The following is a 27,088-nucleotide window of genomic DNA, read 5'->3' on the forward strand; positions in this document are numbered from 1 at the left end:
TTGTGAGACCCACTTTAGTCCAGACTTAAATATCTCAACAATGATTGGATGGATTTCCATTAACATTTGAACAGATATTCATGGTCCCCAGAGAATGAAGCCTACTGACTTTGGTGGTCCTCTGACTTCTCTTGAAGAGCCACCTTAAAGGTTGACAATTGTGGTTTTGAGTGAAATGTCTCGACTTTATTGGATGGATTTACATGAATTTGGTACAAACTGAGATTCAAGTTCTCCAGATGATGAATCCTTAGACTTGGCGGATCATGTGACTTTCACACACCGCCATCATCAGGTCATACTTTGGTCTATGACTAAATATCTTCAAAACTAATGACATTCTTATCAGCCTCGGCTGTAGGCCTACTTTGTGTTTAGTGCTAACTACCAAATGTTAGCATGCTAATGCGCTAAACTGAGATGGTAAACACGATGAATGTTAAATCTGCAAAACCTCAGCAGGTTAGCATTGTCATTGTGAGCATTTAACACTGCTGTGTCTAAGTTCATCCTCATGGAGCTACTAGCATTTGTTGTCAGTGTGAGGTTCTTTGTTCCTCGCTGATGGGACTAACTTGTAAACATAAGGCTACATTACAGCTTGTTTTCATGATTTTCCCTTCACAAGTAACATTGTCGTATGACTGAACTGAACCACTACCTTTAAAAAAAACTTGAGAGGCTGGTAAAACAGCTTTGATTAGAGTAGATAGCACACAAAATAAGAAGCTAATAGCAAAAATATTAAATAAAATCATATCATTTATTTTACAAATTTGCACAATTATGGAATAGTGGTGAACAAGTAAACACAGCTAATAATGTGTGTAGCCTGACACACTTGTCTCAAACACACGCGTACACACACACACGCGTACACACACACACACACACACACACACACACAGCGTCATGTACAGCATAAACCTGATGCACACATTAATACAGCCTCATTTACAGCAGACACACGGCTACATACTTACAAAGCATTTCGCCTCCTTCCTTCAAGTGTAAATCAGATCCGATTTTGTCCGTCTTTCCCATTTCACACATTCACAACGCTTCACTGACTCAGTGTCTTTACTCTATCAATCAAACAAAAAAGAGGTGAAGTGTGAAATGTACACATAAAGGTGGGTGCTGCACGGTTCTGTCTTCATCGCAGATGGACGTTTGTGTTTGCAGCTGAGGTGAAGTTTGTAGTATTACAGTACTTGAGCTCTGTTGTCGCTGGGAGACAGTAGAGTGAGAGTGAGTTGTACGAACTGGATATGTTTTTTTAAATGACAAAAACATGGCTTACAGTTTTTAAAAGCATTTTTTTTGTTCTTACAATATCATGGCAGTGATTCATATCAAACCTCAGGGTTTGCAGTACTGATTTTGGATTGGTGGTTTATAGCATTTTGTTGGAACAAAACTGTACATTTCTCTGAAAGCGAATGGTAATACCTTATAAGGCAAACCATAGGCTGCTAGGTAGTACACTGCTGTTAACAGTTTTTAGCATTTGGCGTTTTAACAAGATGGGAAGTGATACAATTTTACAAACAACTCAAAAAATATTAGAAAAAGGCTTTGATTGTCTTCACGCAATTCTTTGTGTGGAGAGATCTCCATAAGTATGTTAACTAAAACATTTTAATATTTTTTTTGTATTCAATGAGGGTGGGGAAATTGAAAAGTTTCATGGTGGGACAGTAGTGGAAGAGAAGGTGAGAGGTAGGACTGCAGATGGGTGAGGAGAGAAGAAGGCAGACAACAATAAAGTGAAATCTAGTGAAAAACATTGAGGAATTGAGAAGTCCTTCTTCTCCTCAGAAACTCCCTAACCTCACTTTGACCTGGACTGCAGCTCCCATAGTGCTTCTCTCCTCTGTCATTTATTGTGAGTGACTGGCAGGAAGTCCGATCCTCTTTTTCACAACTTCTGGTTGTAGTGTCGGTTGTAGTGTAGAAGAATACACCGAGTGGCACTCGATGCTTTTCCTTATAAAAAAGCTGATTCTCTTTGTTCTGGCTTAAAATGTGCTCCATCAAAATGAATGAAACCAAACACAACAAGCAGAGGATTGTGAAAACCGCAGAAATCCATGGCACAGGTTGTACTGTCGGTGGATTTCACACCTCCACCTGCCCCTGCGTCAGATAGGCTCTGAGCTGCTGGGCTGCACTGACGATCTTCCTCTGGTGTCCCAGCAGGTTCACCCCGAGATTCTGGACGTCTCTGAAGGAGAGAGCAGATGAACCGGGGAGGTTAGTTCAACACTTCAGCTTGTTGTTTGCCCGACCTGATATTCTAAAGGTCAGTACTGTTGGGTTTGCAAGTGTTATGCCATAAAAGCCTGCCGGTAGCTCAGGTTGTCAGTTGTCTTAACACTTCTTTTTAATCATTCGGCTCATCTTAAAAAAATATATGTCCTATTATTCAACTTTTAAAAGTGCCATATATATAGAGATTCACTAACTTACTGCCGTGGATGGCAGCCTCAGCACTGCACTCTCTGGTACATTTTCTGTTATTGTTTGTTGTTTTCAGCTCTCCCTCTTTGATCACAATCACCAGAGAGGAACTTTTAAACCTTCAGATATATATATATATATATATATATATATATATATATATATATATATATATATATATACTGTAGGTATATACACACCTATTTCTTCAACTACTCGTGTACATAAATGTCCTGTCTATTCTTTACGTTTGTTTTTCCAGCTTTATTGTCATTGTTCTTGGCTGTTATGTCTATTTCTGTATGAGGGCTGCAGTCAAATTCCTTGTATGTGTTGGCCACATACTTCACCATTAAAGGTGATTCTGATTCTAAAACTAATTTATAAGAAATTAACAACAAAATATCAAGGTGGACAATCCAAAGCTGAAGATCCTTGAGCAGAGACATGGACTACAATCTCCCCTCATACATGACCACATGATCGTTAATGATAAAAACTAAACCATCTACATGACAACTGATCAATTATTTTCGCTGACGAAGGCCAAAAGCTGTGATATACCTGTAGTTTCATTGATAAAAAACTATTTGTTGGTTGTACCTTCCAGGAAACACGATTTAAGCACTGCCATAAAGTGTTTCCTTCACAAGTTTTGTGAAACAACCCTGGATTAAAACAAAAGGCTGCCTAAAGGATAGAAAATTGATCTTTTGATATGCTTTGGAAAATGGTGGGCGGTAACATAAACTCCACATGATATTCAGTAATAATTAAAAACACAGTTTTCTTCTTCAACTGAATGTTACAATAATAACCATCTATACTCACTCCATGCTGAGCCTGCTGACTCTGTCTAATGTGTCCAGATTTGCCTGATCAAACTCATCCTGATATCTCTCCATCCTCAGCGCCAGCAGCCAATCATTGACTGTCGCAACTGCCGTTAAGTCTGTGGGGGTGGGGCTGAGCAGCGGCTGCGAGCAGCTTCTGTAAAGGGGGGGGGGGGGAATGTCAAAAAGGAGAGCATGAGAATCTGTAAATATAGCAGATTGTTCATCACCTGCTGCCTCTGATATGTTTTTCTCAAGCGTTTGCCAGGAGCTGATGTCTCACCGAGTTGGCTCCACCTTCAGGGAGGCAGGGTGCCTGATGAGCCGATCCAAGGAGGAGAGGAGCGTGTCGAAGCCTAGCCGGTCTGCTCGATCAGTCTGCCAGCACTGAAGCATCAGAGAGTGGAGGGCTGAGGGGCAGTTGTGGGGGGCAGGGAGACGATACTGGTCTGCTACGGCTTTCATCACCTGCAGAGACAGGCGAGACATTAGCGATATGTCGAGCAGATGATGTGAGGAGTCTTCAGTACTTGCCCTTACATAAAAGGTCACAGACCACTGAGGGCTTGGAAAGAGTGACTAAGAGAAAATTATGCAAATCCAGCTGCTTGGCATTTTCTCACCACTTAAACGTGTCTGTTAAATCAAGAGAAGGGGGGGTTGGCGGTAAAGCACATTTAATTAATTAGCTGTCTACGACTTTTATGCACGGGTACATTCCTTTAGTTCTAAAATGTTTGAATGTATAATTGTAATCTTACTTTGTACTTTGATCATTTAATAATTGCCTGATTGGGCTTTGAACCCTACAACACATAAACGCTGTAAACTTCACCACGAGAGCTGCTATAACACGTAATACATATAATGCAACAATAACACAAAATTCTAATTTCGCACTGTTTAAATACTTCTTTACTTTTGACTCAGCTTGATAACATGATACTGAACGCCATACTTTTACTTTTTAATTGTATTGTTTTGTGGAGTATCTTTATGTCTTCATTTAATAGCTTAAAGAAATGAGGGGAGAGACAGATCGGTACGACATGCAAATAAGGTTTCTATCCGGCTGCAAACAGTGGACGTTTCGACTCATAGTTAGAGCCACCAGGGCGCCCCAGGACCTTTCATGGCTCGGTATTACGCTGTAGTAGTTAAACTTGCACTTAAGCGAAGGATTTGAGTGCATTTCCATCACTAATTTATGACTTCCTCTGCTCAGCGAACATTCTCCTACATACTCACTTCTTGATTGCTCATGTCCCAGTATGGACGCTCTCCATACGACATCACTTCCCACATGAGTATGCCGAAGCTCCAGGCGTCACTTGCTGAGCTGAATTTGCGATGCTGAAAGGCTTCTGGTGCCGTCCACCTCACAGGAATCTTACTGCCCTGATGGAGGACCAAGCCAGACAGTGAATTAGTTGACTATGTTTGACTGGAACCACAAATAAAAAACACTCAATTTCCTAATACGTACCAGGGAGGCAGTGTATGTCGGTATGTTCTGGTCCATGCCCCTCATGAGTCGAGACAGGCCGAAGTCAGACACTTTACAGACCAGGTTGGAGTTGACCAACACGTTCCTGGCCGCCAAGTCCCGGTGGACAAAGTTTCTCTCAGAGAGGTAACGCATCCCTGCACCAACTCCTCTGAGCATCCCGATAAGCTGGAGGACGCTGAACTGGCCCTCGTTCTCCTGAAAGAGTTGGGAGGGGAGGATGGAGGCAGGGCACATGAGAATGGGAGAGGAAGAGATTTATTTGGTTCATAGGGAAGTGAAACATGTGTGCGGTCAATAACAACATGCCAAAGATGGACGCAGTGTGTTGTTGTCTCACCCTAAGGAAGGCGTCCAGGGGCCCGTTCTCCATGAACTCTGTGATGATCCTCTCTGGAGGGGTACGAGTGATCACACCCTCCAACTTCAGTACGTTAGGATGGTCAAACTGTCCCATGACCCCGGCTTCACTGAGGAACATCCCCTTCTCTCTGTCGGACGCCCCCCAGCGTAGAGTCTTCACCGCCACCAGCACCTCCCTGCGACCCAGCGGACGGTAGCGACCCCGAGAAACCTCCCCAAACTGGGCTGGAGTGGAGAGGGTGTGGAACAGGTTACACTTTGTTGATACTTATCACACAACTACAGTAAGATTTAAAAGAAAAGAGAGTGTCATGCCTACCTGCACCGATCACCTCTTCAATCTTCACATGAGTGGGATCTATCTCACGGGCAAACTCTTTGACAGCCTCACTGGGGTCCTCATATGTGGAGGGGTCCACGTAATACTTAACTCCGCCTGGAATTAAAATACTTTTTAGATCTAAGTCTGGTTTTGTATTCCATTACTTTCCACCTATAATAATAATAATACATTAGATTTGTATAGCGCTTTTCTAGAAACTCAAAGACGCTTAAATGTACGCTTTATTGTCATGACACTAGGTTCAGAGGATGTCACTGCACAGCACAGAGACCCTATTCTACACTATACAAGATACACATGGATGTATTACTGGATGTTAAGACAGTATCTTCTTTTTTTTGGATGAAATAACAAAGAACATTTTAAATAAATGATTTTACATCTATAAAAACATCCGCGGGTTAAAATGAAAAGAAACAAAAGAAACAAAACAAAAAAACAAAACTTTGTTAGTCACAAGTTTAATTACGCACTACGCATCCAAATCATATACAAATGTTGCTATAATATGTTGCCTTTTGCAGAAAGCAAATACCTCACTTTAAAAATAAATAATATATTTTTCTACATTTAATAAAAACTTAATGACATTAAATAAAAAATGCTAATGCTTACCTCGGTTGCTGATGTACCTCTGGAGTCTATCGCTGTACGGACTCTCCCTCCTCTTACTGCCATGAAAAAGCAAAATACAATTTGTGATTGTGCTCGATTAAAAAAATACTGTACGTCTGATCATGTGAATGGATCGACGACCTACCTGCGAAATACCACCACCACCACGATCGCTGCCACCACCAGGAGAAATGCTGCTCCACCCATCACTGACCCAACCAGCAGAGGAAGACGATTCTGGATCTGCTGTGAATGTTCCTCTGTGGGAGAGAAAGTGAGAAAACCATCAGCTGTCGATGAGTCATCCACACAGTGTTTTTGCAAAGGCTCTTACTGCTTCCAGAGCTGGAAAATAAAAACACTGTTGTCACTGTAACTGAATAGATGAAACTAGCTCAAACCAGCTATTTAATTTCCTCATACAGTAAAATCTGAATATCGCACTCAACAGAAAAGCCCATAATTAGAAATGTAACTTTTCTTTAAATGTTTCCCCTTGTGAGGTAATCTTTGAGGACAGTTTTGATATTGAGCATATTATCCTGGTGAAATAAAGTACATTGAATTGAACGGAGCACTTTAAAGAACATTTTAACAGAAAGTTAGTTTGCATGTTCATATCCAGGTGTTCAACATCACTTTAGTCCTCCTGCGGTGACCATTTGAAACCAAACACAGCTGTCTGCAGAGCTTCTTTTGTACTATATTAGTATTCTTTCCTTCTGTCTCTTTCTCAATATTTAGTTGTCTCATCGTCTCTTAATGATGATCTCTTTCTATACATAATTGAATGAGCGCAATGAGTAGGAATTGTCATCCAGGGCAGAACAGAGCCCCGGGGGAGAAGAAGCAGAGGAGTGACAACTGGAGGCAGAGCGAGAGCCAGAGACACACCAAGAAACATCCCGAACACAGCAAAATGAAAATGAAATGAAGGCAGAGGGCAGCGTCCCTGCAGATACAGCCACTGCCATACACTGCTAGTGGGTCGATTGAGAGGGATTATTTAGGTCTACAGCCTCCTACCCTCCTTTAAGGCCTCCTACCCTAAATATGTGCAGTAATGTACTCTGACTGACGTGGATGTCACTGGTTTCACAGTAAATGAGTGTTGTACCCAGAGGCAGCGTGGTGAAGTAGATGGTGCTGCTGTAGGGGCCGTAGCCCCGTTCATTTCGAGCTCTGATCTGGAAGGCGTAGATGGAGCCGGGGATCAGAGTGCTGACGGTCACCGTGTTGGTCTCACTGTACACACTCGCTGCACTGTCCACATCTGAACCCTGGGGGACACAGAAGAAGGGCATTTTGTGCTGACTCTTGTCATATGTCGGTTTGGACAGTTGTGCAGCATGTTTGAACGTATGTGTACCTTGTCATAGTATCTGAGCTGGTACTCCAGAATGTCTCCATTGGGCCTGTCCGGCTGAGGCCACGAGAGAGTGATGGAGTCTGGGGCTCGGCTCAGCTGGTGCATCATGGGAACTGTGCTGGGAACTGTGTGAGAGAACAGATGACTGAGATATGAGATCTGAAGTTTCCCCTGAGAGATGATCAATCAGTCCCACAACAATAAAACAGGAGAGTTGTGTTGAAGTGACGGTGACCAGAGGGGGGCAGTGTTACAGAACGTGTTAAGGATATTTAGTAGAGCATGAAAGTGGAGATTTTATGGAGCAGGATCTAGTTACAGTCACTGTGCTGGCTGGCAAGACCAGTTAAAGGGAACTTTCCAGCATTCCTTCCATTAAATCAATAAACTCAGAGAGCAGCCACCAGAATGTTTTAGATAATTTAGGTTAATGGAGACTTTTTAATCAATCATGATACGTTTCTTGGAACATCTCATAATGGTGTACTCTGCCAGCACAATGCCCCATTCTCCTCTCCTCTTCCCACTCGTTTACTTTCATCTCTCTTTCTGTCTGTCTTTTTGTCTTCCCATCTCTCATTTCTCCCTTTCTTCCTCCACAGTGACTATAATGGGATCTGACAGGATATTGTAACCTCGAGCAACCCCCGGTCCAGAGAGCAGGAAGAGAGAAGATGGAGGAGAGAGAGAGAGAGAGAGAGAGAGAGAGAGAGAGAGAGAGAGAGAGAGAGAGAGAGAGAGAGAGAGAGAGAGAAAGATCAGACAAACACACACACACACACACACACACACACACACACACACACACACACACACACACACACACACACACACACACACACACACACACACACACACACAGTATCTACACAAACATCATCATCAGAGCATCTCTTCTCTTTCATCTCATCTTTTTTCATCCTTTTCTGTCCCGTGCTCACCTGACTGGCTCGTAGTGAAATTGATGCTTGTGTATCGAGTTGGAAAAGGACTCAACGCTGACACCTCATTCATGGCTTGCACCTGTCAATAAGAAGAACACACACAGACGTGACATAAAAAGCTTTCTTTTCTATTTACTTTCATCAGTGTTTGAGAAACAAAGCCTGACAAATGCAGCTGTGTTGGCCAGTCAACAAACGCCAGTAAATAAGAAATAACTGCCCATTATGAATAAAATATAAGATATGATTTAGTTGGGTTTCCCCAAGATGAATAATAAATGTGTATTTGTTGATGTGGAGCTTATAGAATAATACGCCACAGAGGACATGCCTCCTCTGAGGCTCCAGGAAATGTTTCAGCAATCATTGTATAAAACGTTTTTTTATTCAAGTGCTGGTTCCAGAAAATAGAAGTTTCCCAAGGACTTTGAAAGGAAGCAGTGACCTTCAAATGTTTCACCATTCACAGAACATTCTTAAAAACATTTTCCAATTGGTCGTATTGATTCAGTGCAAACTTTAACTTTAACTTAAAATGTATTACTGTAAAGCCAACTCTTTAGTTTTAGTGTTTTGTGCCTTTAAAAGAGAGTTTTCCACAGTACCTGTATGAGATAAGTGACTCTGGTGAGCAGGTTGTTGAGGGTGACCTTGGTTTGTTTCAGGTTTGTCTGGGAGGGGCTGAAGGTGACGCCCTCTCCACACCAAGAGCATAACGCCGGGTTTGTGAAGGTGGCTGAGGGGCAGATGCGACACACCACCCCGTATGACACTTCGCTGCGGCCTCCCATGTCCACTGGAGGGCGCCACCTTAAGGACACCCCGCCATCGGCGCTCTCATACTCCCAGGACACAGAGACCGGAGCAGATGGAGGAGCTGTGGAGAAGACAGAGAGAATGGGAGGGGTTTAACATACATAATGTAAGCGACGGACACTTAGATGGAAGCATCTGCTAAAAAGTTCAAGATATGAAAGAAGCTGCTTTCTGGCAAAGGCATTTAACCAAGTTAAGTAATGGAAGGAATGCTATAAAACTAAGTGTGGCAGTGATATAATTTAACTGAGCAGAGTAACTAAATACTTAACAGATTTATTTTCTGCTGCTGGAAATAAATGTCCATTATATTGTGTTAAAAAAAAAGATCCTGGTCACTGACTGCATCTCGGTTCTCACAGTCAGAGCAGATGACAAATGAGGAATGAGGCCCCTTGAACACCTCCCAGAGAGGCATAAACAAACAAACCAACAAAGCTCACTTGTGCAGGCAGTAGAGTTGGCATCTTTGGCTGCCCGGTAAAAGCCGCTGCGACATTCACACACACTCGATCCCTCCTGGCTGGTTCTGCTGTTGGAGGGACACAGCGAGCAGGGAGTGGTGCCCGCAACGGACTTGAAGTAGCTCACCGGACAAGCTGCAGAGAGACACAAAGACACAAGAAGGGTTGAGCTTCATTCTCAGTTTACAATCACATACATCAAGTGTTCACTGTGAGTGGTGTCCAGTACTGTGCCACACAGGAGTCAGCAGGGTTTAGCATAAAACTAAACTAAAACTGCCTTTACTTCTATTAACTCGAGGTGTACTTACTGGCTTTTGCTCAGTTTTTATAGAACAAATAGAAAGAAGAAAACATAAAGTATAAATAAAGACAAAACACTATAAGGATATCATAAAAAATTAATCAGTTAAATATACAAAAATATTATATTATATTATATTGATTGGTTCCACTCGACATAAAATAACTATTTTGAACTCATAAGAACCAAATAAACGTTTGCATTATTTTCTACTCTTGCTTCTATACTTGTAAACTTATAATAACTCTAATTTGTCCTGTTTCATTGTTTTGGCTCCAGAGTCAAGTACCGCAAACTCTTTTTTGGTGAAGCATCAATTTCCTCCCGGCTTGTGGTTCCCTTTGAGTCAAAAGTTCATCTAAAACCCAACGGCCTGTTGTTTGTTGTTGGCTTTGTCCAGCACAGTCATTAACTTGTGTTTACAGAGGAAGTGGCTCGCCTGAGCAGAAATCAGCAAAACCACCAGTCAACACACAAAAGTTCAAAATGGCCACACTGACTCTGTGTCACTCTCTCGATATTCTGGGAAATAGACATAATTGCTTTCTGATGGAGAGTTAAATGAGAAGATTTATACCACTCTCATATCAGTCTCCTAAATGTACGATTAAAGCCAGCAAAATGTCAAACTACCTGTAAGTAATGGGAGCATTTGCTCAACCCATGAAGGAACATTTTTATTAAATTAAAAAATATATTTTCACCAAATCATATTATTGTAACTGTATCTGTATTGTACAGATCAGTCATCTCTCTCGCTTGCACACACACACACACACACACACACATGCGCACACACACACACACACACACACACACACACACACACACACACACACACACACACACACAGTGTGTGAACCTGTGGGCTGTTATACTGAACTGATGTGCTTTACGTTGGAGAAATCTGTGAAACGTGGCAATTGTTAATGTCAACAGCAGGACAGCTCAGCACCGAGGTCAAGGTAACACACACTTCATGCTGGTGATCCTGAATCAAGAGTACTGCCCCTGGGTTGGTCTGCTGCCCTTTTGTGTGTGTGTGTGCGTGTGTGTGTGTGTGCGTGTGTGTGTGTGTGTGTTTGTCGAGTAAAGGTTGCAAAAAGAGGTCCCTTTGTCTGTGAGCTAAATGTAGACTGTGTGTGTGTATATTCTCATACAGTGATGCTTTCTTGTATCTTTGCGTGTGTCAATGGCCCATCTGATAACACCTGAGCCAGCAGCTTTAAAGAAGGATACTCTCATATGTTTTTAAATAGAGTTAAAGGATGAGAGTGGAGGTGTGTGTGTGTGTGTGTGTGTGTGGTCTTTATGGTCAGTGGGAGTGAACCCCTCACCTTGTTTATATAACCTTGTGAAGAAGGTTTATAAAATCTGACACACTGTATGTGTGTGTGGACGCATGTGTGTATACTAGATGGTGTCGTGGAGTGGAAGATAAGAAGGTAAGAAGCGAAAAAGGGTAAAGAATAAACAGATAAAAGGCTTTCTGTGTTCTCACTTGTGTGAGAGAGCTGACTGCTTTCAAACAGGTGTGAAGAGGGGAGAAAAGGGAGACGGAGAGAAGTAAAAGGATGTTGAGAGACCACAGAGGGAGAATAAACTAGATAAGGAGAAGAAGTGAACATGGAGATGGATGGCCTAAAACGGTTGTAGGATGAGCAGTGAGATTATGTATATGAGCGCCAGGTGATGGGTGAAAAACCAGGAAACAGAGATGGAAAGAGGAAAGCGTAATATCGGTCTTCCTCCATCTTTTATGTCCTTGCTGCACATTACCAGACGTGTTCTCTTACAGCTCTGACACCAAACATGACTTTGCTACAAAGCCTCTCATCGCCGCTACGAGCTCCAGCAACAACTCAACCCCCCTCCCCCTCCTTCCATCTTCATCCACCTGATTACAGCAGCCAATGAGAGTACAAGTCCTCTGCCCTCTTGCTTGATCTGCAGGCCCCATCCCCCCCCCCCCCCCCTGCCGGCTACATCCATCCATCTCCCAGCTGTAAAGTAGACAATTCATGGCCATTATGAGCAGAGACACAGATGCCTTCACATCATACTTTAGTACACTCGGGGAAGTAAGGAGAAACGAAGAAGAAGGAGTGAAGAACAGAGGAGGTACAGCGAGAGTTGGTAATCAATTACATATAAGAGCTGAACTGCTTACTCACAACATTAATATGCAACTACATGTAATCGAATAATTGTTTAAGCCAAAAAATCTCAGCTTCTCAAATGTGAGGATTTGCCTCTTTGGGTTTTTGGGTTTTGGATTGTTAGCACTTTCAAGATGTCATGCTTAAATTAAGAAAGTATTTTCCCCTTTTTATGGTATATTTTATTGATTAAATTGATCAATCAAAATAAATTATCTGAAAATAATAATAAAAAAACATAGAAACCTGATTTTAAGCAGAAAAGCTAAGAGATGTTTCAGCAATTTAGGAGCAAGGGAATGAGAGAGAGAAAAGAAAACAATAACGCAAATAGCATAAAGACGACAGATGATGAATAGAGGATGACATGGGGAAAAAGATAAGCCTAGCACAGTCTACACGCAAATACAATTAGATAATGTAAGGAGAACATTTTATTATTCAATTGAACACTAAATTTGGAAGAGAGCTAAACAGAAATAGAAAAAACAGCAATGAGGTGAGTAACTTGATGTTAACATAATACTTTGGAATGTACATCACTGACCTAATTTCTTTCTCTTACTCTCTCCCTGTTTCATGCACTCATTCCCTCTTTTGGCTCGCAGCATAATCTCTCTCTCTCTCTCTCTCCCCCCCCCCCCCTCTCTCTCTCTCTCTCTCTCCTCCCCCCCCTCTCTCTCTCTCTCTCGGACACATAAACACACATGAGCTCAGTCACAGATGCGAGCAGACAACAGGAGAGATAAGTACACGTGGTTCCTGTAAATGTCTATGCATCCATTATTTTCTCTACATCCTCTGACTCAATGCACACAGAAACAACAGACAGACACTGAATCACATGTGCTCATATAATATCCATTTCTATATAAGCTCTAGCAGCACACGACCATATGTAAAAGCAAGCGATCCTTTGAATTTCTCATTCATTCACAAGCAGCACTACACAGCCCGTGAACTATACTGAAGCAAAAACAGCAGGTGGGCTTTATTCAAATAGAAAACAATTACCTCTCCTGCACATATTTTGAAGTGCACAATATTAAATTCCACAACTGTTTACGAAAATTGAAAGAAAAAAGAAACATACTGCAGTTCACACACTGAATATTGCAAGTTCCCAAAAGTTTAATGAGGCAGCTTTATGACAATCAAAGTCTTCGTAAGGCAAAGAAAAACTATAAATCTCCACTTACAACAAATGTCTACAAGTTATGGGTGGAGCTTTAATTGCATGTGTAAATATACGTTTTTTTTCTTTCACCTCATTAAGCTTTTGGGATATTATAATTTTTCAGCGTGCACACTTCTTTCTCCTTTATGTGCTGCTTTTATCCTGCACCTGCCCAACTGGGGTTTGATGAGCACATTATTCACCTTTTTAAATCAATAAAAAACTAGCAATCACTATAAATCTCTAACTCTGCAAGAGCAGGGAGAGTGGAACCAAACAGTAAAGTTGGCAGACTGCTAAACAGCTGAGCTGAACCTCACTACAGTCGGGTGATTATTCTGTGTAGGCTTATCACTATAAGTTTGATGAAAATGTTAAATATAATGTGAATACATACGATTGAGTGAACATTTTTGTTGGCTCGTCAAGCCCAAAGCACTTGGGAAATTTGGACTGATGACTCAGCATTTATAAGACAATTTCAAATCTCTTATCATTCCAGTATCTTATCTTATCATTTCCTGTGATTATCCAACATGCTCGATATATATTTCGAACGTGATGTCATCGCCTGGCTACTCACGCACAGCGAGCTCAAGCAAACAGTCGATACTGGATCTCATTGATCATTTCACTGAACTCAGTTTTGCTCAGAGCTTGACCTTTATAATTGATGGACTGGAAAAAGCAACTGAATGTCAAAATTGCTATTCAGTGTTCACTTGACATATCATGGTGGGTAACAACTATGAAGAAAAACTGGAATTTTTAAATCTAAAAAGGAAACAAATCCCGTCCTTCTGTCTGCTTTGAGGAAGATATCCATCTTACTCAGAATTAATCACAATTGCACATTTACTTCCCCCTCTGGCCAAATATGTTCTTCACCACAACGTGCCTTAGGGTAGTTAGTGGATGTGTCTGTGCGAAGAGGAAGCATTCTTGGTGACAAATCGGGACAATCTGACATGTTGAATATTTCACTGCCAGTTGCACGCTACAGAAAATACCAACATGGGTCCAAATGAACTCAGAGCCCGTTTGAGCATTCGGCACTAATCCTTGTCCCAAATCCTCGACAGTGGCTTAATGTTTGAGAGGAATCAAAGAGGGAAGGCGCTTGTCTGGGGACGATGTACTGCCAGCTTGGACCAGCTAAGAGAGCCCAAAACTAAAGGACTGTTTCATGTTTGGCTGAACAGGTGTAATTGTGTCTCATGCTCAGTCGTGTTTCCGCTTGTTCTCTCTGCCTCTCCGTCTCCCTTGTGGGATACAAATGTCAAAGGATAAAAACATCAGACATCTGCTGCTTGTCGTCTGCCTCTGTCCTTATCGTTTATCGAGAGACTGAAGACGAGTTTTTATCCAAAACTGAGCTTTGAATGTCACGGAAAATATATAGAAGCCTGATGTTCTTTTAGACTTTCTCGTGATAAACAGCTTCATAAATAATCTAGGAATGATCTTTTAATGCCTTGCTGCCAAAATGTCAGCTGTGTTTTTGTAAGTATTTGATGTTTCAGTAGGCTGTTTAATTTATCATCAGTCCAAATGGTGGAGTGTTGTTTTGGTGAATTATCAGACATCACACATGTAGTAGATTAACAGGCGACTGTAGTTTTCACACTAGTTCCTCTAAGTGTTGTTGTCATTTCTAGTGATTCATTTTCATTTCAAACAGATGAGAGCCTCTGATCTTACAGTGGGGGAAAGTAAGAACACGAGCGATAGGGTCCGACATGAACATTTAATTTTCTGGTTATTTCACATGAGAACTTTCTCTATATACTGTTTTCTATATTCTCATCAGTAGTTGAAGTAGTGGGTGGGTCTCCATTGGAAAAACATGATGTCAAGTATTTGCATATATCAATCAGGATTCAGCTAAATTTGAATTAACCCAAAAACAAAATCTGATTTTGGGTGTTCTTCTAAATAACTATGGATTATTTACCCAACGTACAGAGTCAGTTTAGCATAACCCATCAATAATTTAGTGATAATTTGGTGGTTCAATTGCTGGCTCCTCCTATTGACAATACATGTCAAACTGTCAACACACAGAACTTAATGATGTATACTCATAATGATGGTGCGCGATCAAAAGTCATTCTTCGTAGTTCGTACAATTCATCCTGAAAAGAGACACGAATGGATGAACCAAACGTCATGCCATTCTATCCAATAGTTGTTGAGATATATCTTTAATAAAATTCAACCTCATAGGGGTCCTAGAGGAAAAGTCAGAGGATCAGTCGATAAGATTCACCCAGAGGACACCATGAAGATCTGTACAACATGTGTGCTAATCCATCCGGGACAATATGAGATGTATTTCAAGTGAAAACTCTGTCTGGCGCTATGTCGGAGAATCAACAAAGACATTGGGGTTCATCCTCTGGAGACCATGAATGTCTGAACACATTTTCATGGCAATCCATCGAATAGTTGTTGACACATTTCTGTTTGGACCAAAGTGGTGGGCCAACTGACCAACTGAAAAACTGCCATCTATAAAGGCACGCCACTGGCACCGCCAACAAATAAGTCTCTTTGGACAAATGCATCAAACGTTAATGCTAAATGAATGTAATGTAAAGAATTGTTTGCTAAGACAAAACCATGATAGTTTACTTCTGCATTAGGTGGCTCCCTTAATATTTCTGTTTTATAGTGTGAAGTCCATAATAATCCACTTTAACAAATAAAAGCATCCATTATGGACCTCTTAGAATAGAAAGCTATTAGAGCTGTGTGTAGTTAAAGGCAATAGTTTAACGCTTCTATTCATTGTCAGATGAGACCGAGAGGAGGAGGGATCTTAAGAATCTAGAGTTTCTTATTTGTCCCTAAAAAACATGTTTCGCTTGAGGGGGCAAAGCTGCACGGGGTGTAGTATTTTCAAATGGCTATCAAACAGAATGAATTCTAACTGTAGTGATTTACTTAAATAGTACGTAGCTCAATATAACTCAATGAAATAGTGAAACATTTAGAAAATACATCCTCAAAGGGTACTGCTTAAAGTGCTAAATAATATGTTTAAAGAGATGCACGTAGGCTAAGATGACACACTTGTAAGTGGAAATAAAGATCTGTTCACTTTTTTTTCTTCTCTCAGAAGGGTTCAAAGTGTTCGGCACCAGAAAGACAATGAACACTTTGCAGAATGGTGTGTCTTTAATTATAGCTTCCAACCAATACATAAGTTCAGTGCAGTACAAGCAATCATTTGCTCACGTTGTGCTATTATTAAATGTCCTTGGTGCTTAATTCCAACCCGAACAAAATGTGCAAGTTTGAGTAGTTAATAAAGTTCGGTGCTCCACTTTCTGGTGAGAACAAGGATGTGCTACTGTTAATAACTGTTGACGACTGCGTCGCCGGTTAACCATCTGTCTCTTTTCTCAATATTCCCAGGGAGTCAGAGAGGACAACAATGTAATGATGCCAATCCACATCATTATTCAGTGAAGTGATCAACAAAACATAATCAAATGAGAGTTGGAACAAAAAGCCGAAGCAGCGTGGGCAGCAATGAGTTAGATCATTCATAGACAGTCAGTGGAAACCTTTCTTTCAGCAGCTGAGCTGTTATGACGGATGATTTGTCAGTAAATATCAATCAAATGTAGACAAACACAAGTGGCGGGCCGTGTGCACATGTAAAGCAAAAGAGCATGAACAGATTTCACAGCTGACTTGGCAGGATTGGAGGATTAATTGCGTTGGAGTTAGTTAGACTCTGAGGGCCCCCATGCGAAGGAGCGGAGCAATTATGGCCATTGAAATTCTTGGTGGACTTTATTTTTTTTTACTGTAATCCAGGTATTTACAGACATATGTGGAAAGCACATAACGGCATCGCAGCAAGATACACTTGTGCATACTCACACATTCACACAAAGAGAAACACATCCACTCTTTTCCCCGTCACAAACTCAGAATCTTTTGCCTGCTCAGTTCTTTAAGTCATTAACTTGCATCCTCCTATCTTTCACTCTCCCTCCACCTCTCCTTGTTTTTCCTCCACTCCCCCTCTCTCCCCCTGCGGTTTCTGTCACTTGTTCACAGACGAGTGGCCATTACATCGCCATGACCTAAATGTGTCACATCCCTCTCACTGTGGCTCTTTCCCTCTCTCTCCTCATGCACTCTCCCGATATCCCTTCCTGTTCGTCTGGACATCTCTTGAATTGTTTCCATTTCTTCTTTTTTCCACACTCACACTCACTTAAAGAAGTAAAAACAATCTTTACAAGTTTGGCAATTGCTGACCCAATCTCCTCTTCCCTTCCCCCCCCCTTTCCTCTCTAGCAAAGTTAGCAGTAAATTACCAATACAGCAGCTCTGTATTCCTGTCGGTACGTCTGTAAAATTTTATTCATGCCAAAATATATATGCAAATGTTACATCACCAAGAATGCACTGCATGGATACAATACTGCCTCTACCCTTCTCATCTCATCCCCACTCGACCTGCCTGCCCTCGTTTCCCTCTGGTCTCATCAAGCACAGTTGTGTATCAGAGTGACAGCAGCTCCTCACAGTATTGATCCAGACACTTTGTATCTCAGCAAATACCAAGAAGAGAACTGAATGTAAGTCAAGATTGGCTTAAAAAGTTGACCGATTACCAATATTTGTTTTTGGACATTTAAGTTCAAATGGCTTCTCCAGAACAAACTCACTGCTTGTGCATTTAAAGGGGAAATCCACTAAATGCAGTTGATTTTTTTATAAACTCTTGTAATGACCTCTTCAAATAAAAAAACAGTCCATGACTTATACTACATATCTCATTACACAAGCGTGTAATAGAAAACCTACATTACAAACCGGAGTCTTAATCTAGTTGCATGATGGGAAGTGAAGGAGCCAAGTATAGAATTAGAGATAGTTGGGATATCTCGGCCTGTGCTGCATGAATGTTTTATATGATATGTCTCTCACAAGTCACCTAACTTCATGGAGGTGCATTATGTAATTGCTGGAATGCTTTTTCAACCATTATAACAAGGTTGATATACTGAAGCTACTATACATTGAGAATGAAATGGACATGATGCTGAGATTTTCTTTAAATAATATATCTACATTTGCTCTTATTTTATGTATGCACCATTATACACTAAAGCAAATTCCTTATATGTGAAAACCTACTGATTCTGATTCTGATTATCCATCTCCAGAGAAGCTGTTTTCCTCAGACTTACCCAAACAGGCAGATCCATTGAGGTTCTGCTCATAGCCGTCATCGCAGACACATCCTCCTACAGGAACCATCCACTCCCCTTCAGCATTGCAGTGCATACGAGGGGGCGTGCCTCCCTGTGCTTTACTGTGGGGCACACATGTCCCGCTCAGGGGAACTAAGGCCGTCGGCTCCACCCCTGAGGGAGTCGCCGGGTAAGACGCCAAGTACATGCTGGTGGCTGGACAACGCCGGTAGAAGATAGACACACCCATGAGGGAAACACAAGCTCCACTGTCAACGATGGCCACGACAAATCTGAAACAAAGGTCACATGTTAAGATGAAGAACATTCAGACCCTTGGGAGTGATGATGTTCGTAAAACGTGAGCAACAAAGTGATGCTTACCCATTGCGTGTGAGCGGGGCAAAGCTGCGTGTCTTGATGTTGATTCGGCTGTATCTGTTGGGTTGATACTGGTGAGGCAAACTGGGCTCCACCTTGGAGAAACTCTTATCAGCCGCGATGGTGTCGACCTTCACCCAGCCCTCCCTGGTCTCCTTCCCTCCGTTGGAAGGCTGCGGTGAGGAAAGAGCAGAGTGGTTGAGGAAAAGATAATTAGCGGTCAAGAGAAAGCCAAATAGCACAGAGAGAATGTGTGGTCGACAGGAAGCAAACAAGAAGCAAATTATGGCCATTAAAAAAAGCTGGTGGACAGATGGATATGGATTAGAAATATACAGCGCATTAAATCAAAAGGAAAAAAACAGAAATAAGGGGATAAAATGACAAGATGAAAGACACGCTCAGAGTTTGGCTGTGTGTTCCCCCCGGCACATGTATAATATGAAGCTGTTTCATGAGAAGAGTAAACGTTGACTTGTATGCATGCAGGTCCCAGTGGGGGTTCGTGCTCAAGTCCCTGTGAAGACTTTCAGCGCTTCCTGACTCTTCTGTGATTCTCCTCTGATTCCTCATCAGGCTTTGATTTGCATTTTTAAAAAGCATCTCGCTTCCCTCAGGAGAAATGCATTCATCTATACAAATACTGCATACCTCCCACTGTGACTGCGAATGCACATGTAGCCCTGGCAATGACTCAAAAAGGCCAAGAAAACACATAAATAAATAAATAAATAAAACATATTTGGACAGTCAGTGTCAGACAGTAAGAAAACATAGTTCATTGACAACACATGATGTTCAGAGAATTTCCTGCAATGAGTGTAAAATGGTCATATGGATGTAATTAGTGGGACTGAAGTGACACTTCTGGAGACCACAGTGGCACGTTTCTGCATTTTGTAAATCACAGTCTTCCACGAGTATGTGCTTAAAGAGGCCATCAATCTCAACAGCTTTTCTTGACAAGCCCCACAATAATCAGGATGATTATACAATTACTCCTTGTCATTGGATGATGAGGGGTGTTGCTGTTTTGGTCTAACATGAGCATCAATGAAATGGTATTTTACTTTGCCTAATGACTTTGTCTGAAGGTCGTTTGCCTCAAGCAGTGACGGAAAAACAGCTAGAAAAACAAGAGGAATGAATTCTTGTTAAATTCGGTTGTGATCTCATTTAAAATGTAAAATTCATCAGTTTTTTACTGACTCTGTGTCCGTGAGGATGCTGAGATACACCGTCAAAACCAAATAAACGTCTTAGCTGTCGCTGGAGCTGTAGCATATCAAACTTTAATATAACTGCCAAAAATACATGTTGTGTAAATACAAAATGATGGTATTCTGCCTCACCTCAGCTGCCCAGGTCCTCTCCAGCTCCCTCTGGGAGTCGGCCTGTTTGTAATACAGGGTGAGTGTCTCTCGGCAGGTGGGTGACGGTGATCGCAGGCTGGCGCAGTCACGCACCGAGAAACGCAGCGTGATAAACACCCGTGGGGCAGAGTGCCGTAACACGAAGGGTGTAGCCAACCAGTTGTCTTGCAGACGGGGACTTTGGTTGATATTACAGACCTCGAAGGTTCGTATGAGCTTCCCGCGGTCGTCCAGGACACTGACTTCATCCCACTGAGAGACACAGAAACAATATTATGAGCTTGTGTAAACTCAACTTTGTAAAAGAGAAACACGATCTTAAGCAGAGAGCTCTGGAACCAGCCTGTGTAAACTGTAAAAACCCCTGCTGTGTTTAAGGATCTTCCATATCTCTTAAAAGATTGTTTACGTGTTACAAGGTAAATATTGAGCTTATTGCTGACATGTGAGAGCCGTCTTTTGTCCATCATAAACTGTTTGACATCTTCATCCCTAGTTAGATCATTATAATAGAGTATTTGATTGTCTCTGATGTAACACAAACATCATTATTGAATGCACAAGTGAAATGCTGTTCTTTACTTCCCCCAATCATGTAGGTCATCTCTATGTCCTAGTTATCCACTATAGACTTTCCACGGTCTAATTCGGTAATCAATGGTTATGAAACCTGTTGTTATTTAAACCACTTGAGCAATTCAGTTAGAGTAAAATACAAGTGATGCAGACAAAACTATAATGATCAAGAGATAATTCATTACTGCAAAAAACAAACAAATACATTTTCTCACTTCTACTGGAATCTAGCCATTTCAATCATTTTGGTTTTATGTGTCCCGCCCCTAGACTGTATATATATATATATATATATATATATATATATAGGGTCCCACCACAATATTATGGAGGTGAGTGGAATTTGGTTTATTGTGCAAGACGAATGTTTACCATGTCTTAGTTCAGCGTGTTAGCATGCGAACGTTTTTTAACCCTCAATACAAACTATGCATCGGTCTTGCAGATATTTTGTCATAAAACAAAGTATTGGACAGATTGAAATTTCGACCGGATGATATTGCTACTTGCTATAGAAAGTAGTTACGTTCTTACAATTCAAATTCATCCTGAGTAGAACATGAATGTCTGTACCAAATTTGATGGCAATCCATCCATTAGTCGGCAAAACATTTGACCCATGGTGGTGCTCGAGGAAAAGGATCACCAAAGTCATTGGAATGCATTGTCCAGGAAGTACACATTTCTATACTAAATACTGCCATCAACTAGTAGTAGATATTTCACTGGATAAGTGAATATTTTCTTTGTTACGTTGCATGGCAATCCATCCAATAATTGTAAAGATACTTCGGCCTTGAGCAAAGTGGTGGACATGACTGACCAGCACATCGCCATTGTCATCCTCAGAGCTGAACAAATTCTTTTAGAAAATGTGCTCTGGATATTACACAGAACACGATGTTGATGGTTTTCAAAGGGACTATTTCTTCAGTACAAACAGCATCGAATGAAAACTGTTCACGATGCATTCCATGGGTTATTCACATTCACAGTAACAAGGACACTTCTGAAAGGAATGTTAGTATTGAATTTCTCAAATGTGTTCTTCACAGCTTTGAACACCACAACCATAATTTCTTTCACCTCCATTATATTGGGATGGAGGCGGACACATCAGAGAAAAACTCTCAGCAAATAAAACCAAAAGTGTTTGCTTGGCTAGACACGACACAAGAGAAAGTAGGTTCAGACGGCAAAAGCAACATAAACTAAAGGATGATGTTGCCATTTTACAGTAGTATACTAATGTATTATAATAACAATAAATCAGTTTTACAGTGTGACATGTGGTAAGATTTTCTCTTGCACTGGTTTGGCATTTGCATGTGTATCACTGTTCACATGTGACAGGTGGCGGACACTTGTGTGTCTGACTTGTGGCAGCTGTTGTGTAATAAAACGAGCAGATTTTGTCGTATTTTATGATATCTGAATACTTGTAAATACACAAATGGAGTTTTGTGGCTTCGTGGTGTGAGAAAAACAGCAGCGCAGAGACACGGCTTTGAATGAGACTTTGTCACATGAGTCAAAATGTAAATGTAGGCGAGGGGTTTAGTTTCACCAATTATACAGTACGGTGCCTCCAAGGATGAAAAGGCTCTGCTTTAAGCCTGTGTAGCCCTAAGTGACAAGCAGGGCCTTTTCTGTTGTAACACAGAGGAATTATGCATTAGGCCTCATCATCATTATTCTCCATACAACAATGGCAAGAGGACAAAAGGTCCTGACACCATATCAGGGTGCATTTGGCGTGTGTGGGTTTCTGTTTTTGTGCATGTTAGTACATCTCTGCATGCTCATGTCTCTTTCTCTGTGTGGTTCTGACAGCCAGTACGAACAAAAACCTTTGTAGCATCACACATGAGAGAGAGCATTCATATTTGGTCCAATTGGAATAATGATAAGATCAGTGAGCAGATAGAAAGAGTCTGAGGCGCTGTCAGTCTAATGGAGTGAAAGGCCAGTTTTCTCTCTCCCGGGCTGTGATTCACTCTCTGTCAGACATGGGGCTGAGGGGAATCGGATGGAGGGGACAACAGAGAGCACATGGTGAGATGAAGGCATGCAGATGGGGAGCAGGGGGGCAGAGAAAAGTGGGACAATAGTAAACGGAGAGTGTATGTGTGTAAGGTGGCCTCAGCAAAAGCCAGACAATGTGGCAAAAAGCGGGGACTTTAAGGTAGAGAGAGCAGACACTGGTATCTGTGTGTGGTATTGCGTGCAGTTTGTCTCTGTACCTTTGTGAAAAAACACAGCTTTCATTTGTTTTCTGACCCCAAATCCTCCCTCCCCCCACCTCTCCCCTCCCTTCTCTATTGCTCCATGTCTCATTTTCTCCCTCCCTTATGAAGAAAGAATAAAGAAAAAAAACGGGGCAGATTGGGGAGGAGGGGTGGATGAAGCGTTGGAAAGAAAGGAAAAAAAAAAAAATAGGGACGTCTCATCTTCGTGATTTGATTTGAACCGAAATGCCAGAAAGCCACGCAATCTCTGCAGTGACAGAGCACTGGGAGGGGCAAGGCCTCTCACACACACACACACACACCCATACACACACACACACACACACACACACACACACACACACACACACACACACACACACACACAGAAACATGTAGAAGCAGAGAAAAACACCCACAGAGAGATCAAGACATATGCATGTGCACACACACACAAAGCAAACACACAATGGAGAAGCAGTGTGTGAAAACAAGTGGAGGGGGAAAAAAGACTACGGTAAGAGATTCTGCTGGTTTGACACTGAAGGGAAATAAGGGGCAGAGTGGAGATTGAGTTGGGGGGGATAGAACGAAGAATATGAAGCAGAGGCGCAGTGGCTCTGGGACTGTGAAGGGCAAAGGGAGGAAAGATTAAAAGAGGGAGAGAGAGACAGAGACAAAGAAGCAGAGGGGCTGCCAGTTGATACATTAAAAGAACGGCAAGAAGAAGCAGGAGGAGAGCTCAGAAAAGAATATCCACAGAGCCTCGAGCAAAAAGAAAAGATGGGATGTGAAGAGAAAAGTGAGGAAAGGGTTAAAAAACACATTCACACCCACACACACACACACACACACACACACACACACACACACACACACACACACACACACACACACACACACACTCTCTTTCTCTCCCCCCACTCTTGGTCTGTCTTTCTACTTCTCTCAGCTTGATGCCCCGGGTCAAATAACCATATCTCCATCTCAGAAGCACTTCTCATCCAGGGACCATAAAGGGAAAAAGAAGAAAAAACTCATGCAAATGCTTGACTTGCTCACGCACGCTAACACACACACACACACACACACACACACACACACACACACACACACACACACACACACACACACACACACACACAAAAATGGATGGCCTCCTATTAGCAGCTGCCATGATGGTTCACAAATTCCTAACACACATGAGGCCCTAATTAACGAAACACCATGTACAATTATGGAGGCCAGACCGGGGTGATAATGGCACGCATACATCTAAACTTTAGTGTAAGGTGAGATAAAAGGCTTGATGTGAACATGTATGCTCGCCAGATGTTGGTTTCAGACTACTGTATTTTCTTCTGTTACTTTTTGAGCTGCCAACGTGAAATTCTGGCTCAATTGTTTGCCAAAACTAGCGTGCATAAATGTAGTGTTAAGCTGTTATGACTTGTTTTCATTTCATTCTCTGTATGATACTCTAAATATATAAATCAGATGTTTTGAACATATCGTCCATGTATGGATAGAGGCTTAGAATAATATTGTTCTGTACTGGTAGAGTATTTTGGCATAGGAATTTCCTAAACAGTAACAAGTACAAGTACTGTCCTGCAGTTTCTCACATGTAGATCCGCTGATTATCTCAAAGATGATGACAATGAAGATGATGTGCGTGTGTAATTATGAGCCATATTAGAACTGAGATCCAATCCCTCACAGATGAGTGGATTTAACTGACCCGGGAGATGACCCTAGCACAGTCACGCAAGCACACGCACACATGCACACACACATGTAACCCCACACACACATATTTACACAGCTCAAGGCGATGGGACAACCTTAAATATAAAGCAGCTCAAGAATGGGAGATCTATGGCTCAATCACAGCAATCTCATCACAGATGAAAGCACATAGTAGAGACCAAGAGAAAAAAAGCATTTTAGACCTCAAGGGTTTTTCTTGAAGGCCAGGTGAGACCTTGATCATTCTCAGGCTGTGAGCTAGAAGCTCCACCAATCAATGTCAGATTGCCAAATATCGTACAAGATAATAACCCTGACCTTAACCTATAACTAAACATTTAACATCTTTATTCATAAACTTCCAGCTGTGAGCTGTAATTTACTGCAAACTGTAATTATCTGCAGTAAAAATAGGTTTAGTGCAAACCTGCTGTTTATTTGAATCATTGGAGACCTTGGAAAACGTGCCAGCAACCAAAACACATACTACAGTGCCCATGTTTGATTTTGATGTGTGAATATCTGTATTGTCTCTGTTTTAAGACTTTAAGAGTTTGGACATGTGGGAGCCGAACCAACATACTGTATCTATGTCCATATACCATTTAACCGTGACTAACCTAATACACAAATAATCATTTTTAATCTTTTTCAAAAATCTCCACCAAAACCCTTGATCAATTCACTTCATCAATAGGCAGATAAATAAGTTAATTTTCAAGCAAAGATGTCAAACAATTAATGGTTCCTATCATAAGTTTTGGACTATTGGTCAGAAAAAAAACAAAACAATTTGAGTACATCACTTTGGGCAACAGGAAATGGTGATTAGCATTTCTCTCTATTTTCTGACACAATTAATTGATTGATTAAAAGTAATCAGCAGTCCTAACAGCACCGTTACAGTAAATACATGTGTAATGTCTTCTTGTGTTTAATCCCTCGTTAAGTGTTCCAACACAAAGCCTAATAAACAATGTGATTATAACCCTACACTTAAAAGGTAACCAGATGTAACATGTGTGCACCACATTTGATAGACCCCCCAACATGACCGCTTTAACGCCCCCCAACAGCTGGAAAGCACATTGAGAGAGTGAGGTCCCTGCTTACCCCCGTGTCTGGATAGGTGGTCCAGCCCAGCTCTGAGGTAGACTCTGTTGTGTCCAGCAGCATCACTGACAGGTGAGGAAGCAGAGACAAAGACAAGGTGTGAGAAAACAGACCAACACTACGTAGAGCCACCTGCCCAGGTGTGAGACTGTCTAAGCGGTAGTGTTTCCAATAGTATGGTTATAGAAAAAATGCATGTGTTTGGGAAGCAGTGAGCTGGACACATGAGCTTGTAAACAGATGTTTTGATATAGTTTTGCTGTTTAAATGTGGCCCTCATTTACATACATTCATAAGGAATATTCCCTGTTCTTGGTTCACCTTGGGTGCATGCAATGACAAAAAAAATCTTCACAAATTCAAGTTAACACGGGGTGAGTAATTGATATACACATTTTCATTTTGGCAGTGAAGTATTTCTTTAAACATAAAAGGAAAAGTGAGATATTCTCTCAAGGCTGGAATCACCTTGAATTCTGTGATGCCATCAAGAGCTGACACTTGGATGTGAACTGTAATGTAATGTGCTGCAGTGAAGCTGAAGTTGAGATTAACTTTGTGAGGTATTATTGTTCAAGGGGAGCCTTTACAATCAAACAGTCTTTTATACTTTTTTTTAATACCACAAGTAGTTGTCAAGGTTAGGGCGGGGGAAAAGGTCTAGGTTGGTTGTCTCCCTCTCGCAATAAATCAGGGAGTGCTCCAACTGTGTGCATCTGTCACAGCTAATAACTGATTCTGAGTGATGATGCGTTTTGGCACAATGTTCTGGTGTTTAAAAAATGTAACTGATTGACCTGATAGGTCATCATGATTAAAGGTCAGATTTTCCTACTTTAAAAGGCCATAACAGTTACTGTCACATTTAGTTCAAAAATAGCACGCTGATGCTTCTTGCAGTTTGGCCCAAAGGGAACCTTTATTGTTTTGTGGTGAGCGATATGTTCAGTGTTGGTTTCCCTTTTGTTTCATGTTTTAACAGACAGTCGTTCATTTCCAGTGATCGAGAGTGAAAGCACGAGAATAGACTTTATGTTGTAGTGTATTTTCCCATAATTTGCTTTTAGGTTTAAGTGCCTTAAAAAGCAAGCT

General features: G+C 41.5%; 1 protein-coding gene across 1 annotated transcript; it reads right to left on the reverse strand.

Moving 5' to 3' along the window:
• Positions 1 to 3,616: 3,616 nt before the first annotated feature.
• On the reverse strand, positions 3,617 to 26,071 carry ephb6 (eph receptor B6). The gene is made up of 16 exons (XM_029451606.1): positions 25,997 to 26,071; positions 20,310 to 20,582; positions 18,961 to 19,130; positions 18,574 to 18,869; positions 9,697 to 9,852; positions 9,043 to 9,314; positions 8,435 to 8,516; positions 7,494 to 7,618; positions 7,242 to 7,404; positions 6,270 to 6,384; positions 6,125 to 6,180; positions 5,486 to 5,602; positions 5,144 to 5,391; positions 4,783 to 5,001; positions 4,545 to 4,694; positions 3,617 to 3,754 (listed from the first exon to the last, which is right to left on the reverse strand). The coding sequence occupies exons 1-16, from the start codon at positions 26,057 to 26,059 to the stop codon at positions 3,749 to 3,751; spliced, it is 2,511 nt and encodes an 836-aa protein (XP_029307466.1). The 5' UTR covers positions 26,060 to 26,071; the 3' UTR covers positions 3,617 to 3,748.
• Between the last annotated feature and the right edge of the window lie 1,017 nt (positions 26,072 to 27,088).

The sequence above is a fragment of the Cottoperca gobio genome, chromosome 16, assembly GCF_900634415.1.
Source record: "Cottoperca gobio chromosome 16, fCotGob3.1, whole genome shotgun sequence".
Taxonomy (NCBI): domain Eukaryota; kingdom Metazoa; phylum Chordata; class Actinopteri; order Perciformes; family Bovichtidae; genus Cottoperca; species Cottoperca gobio.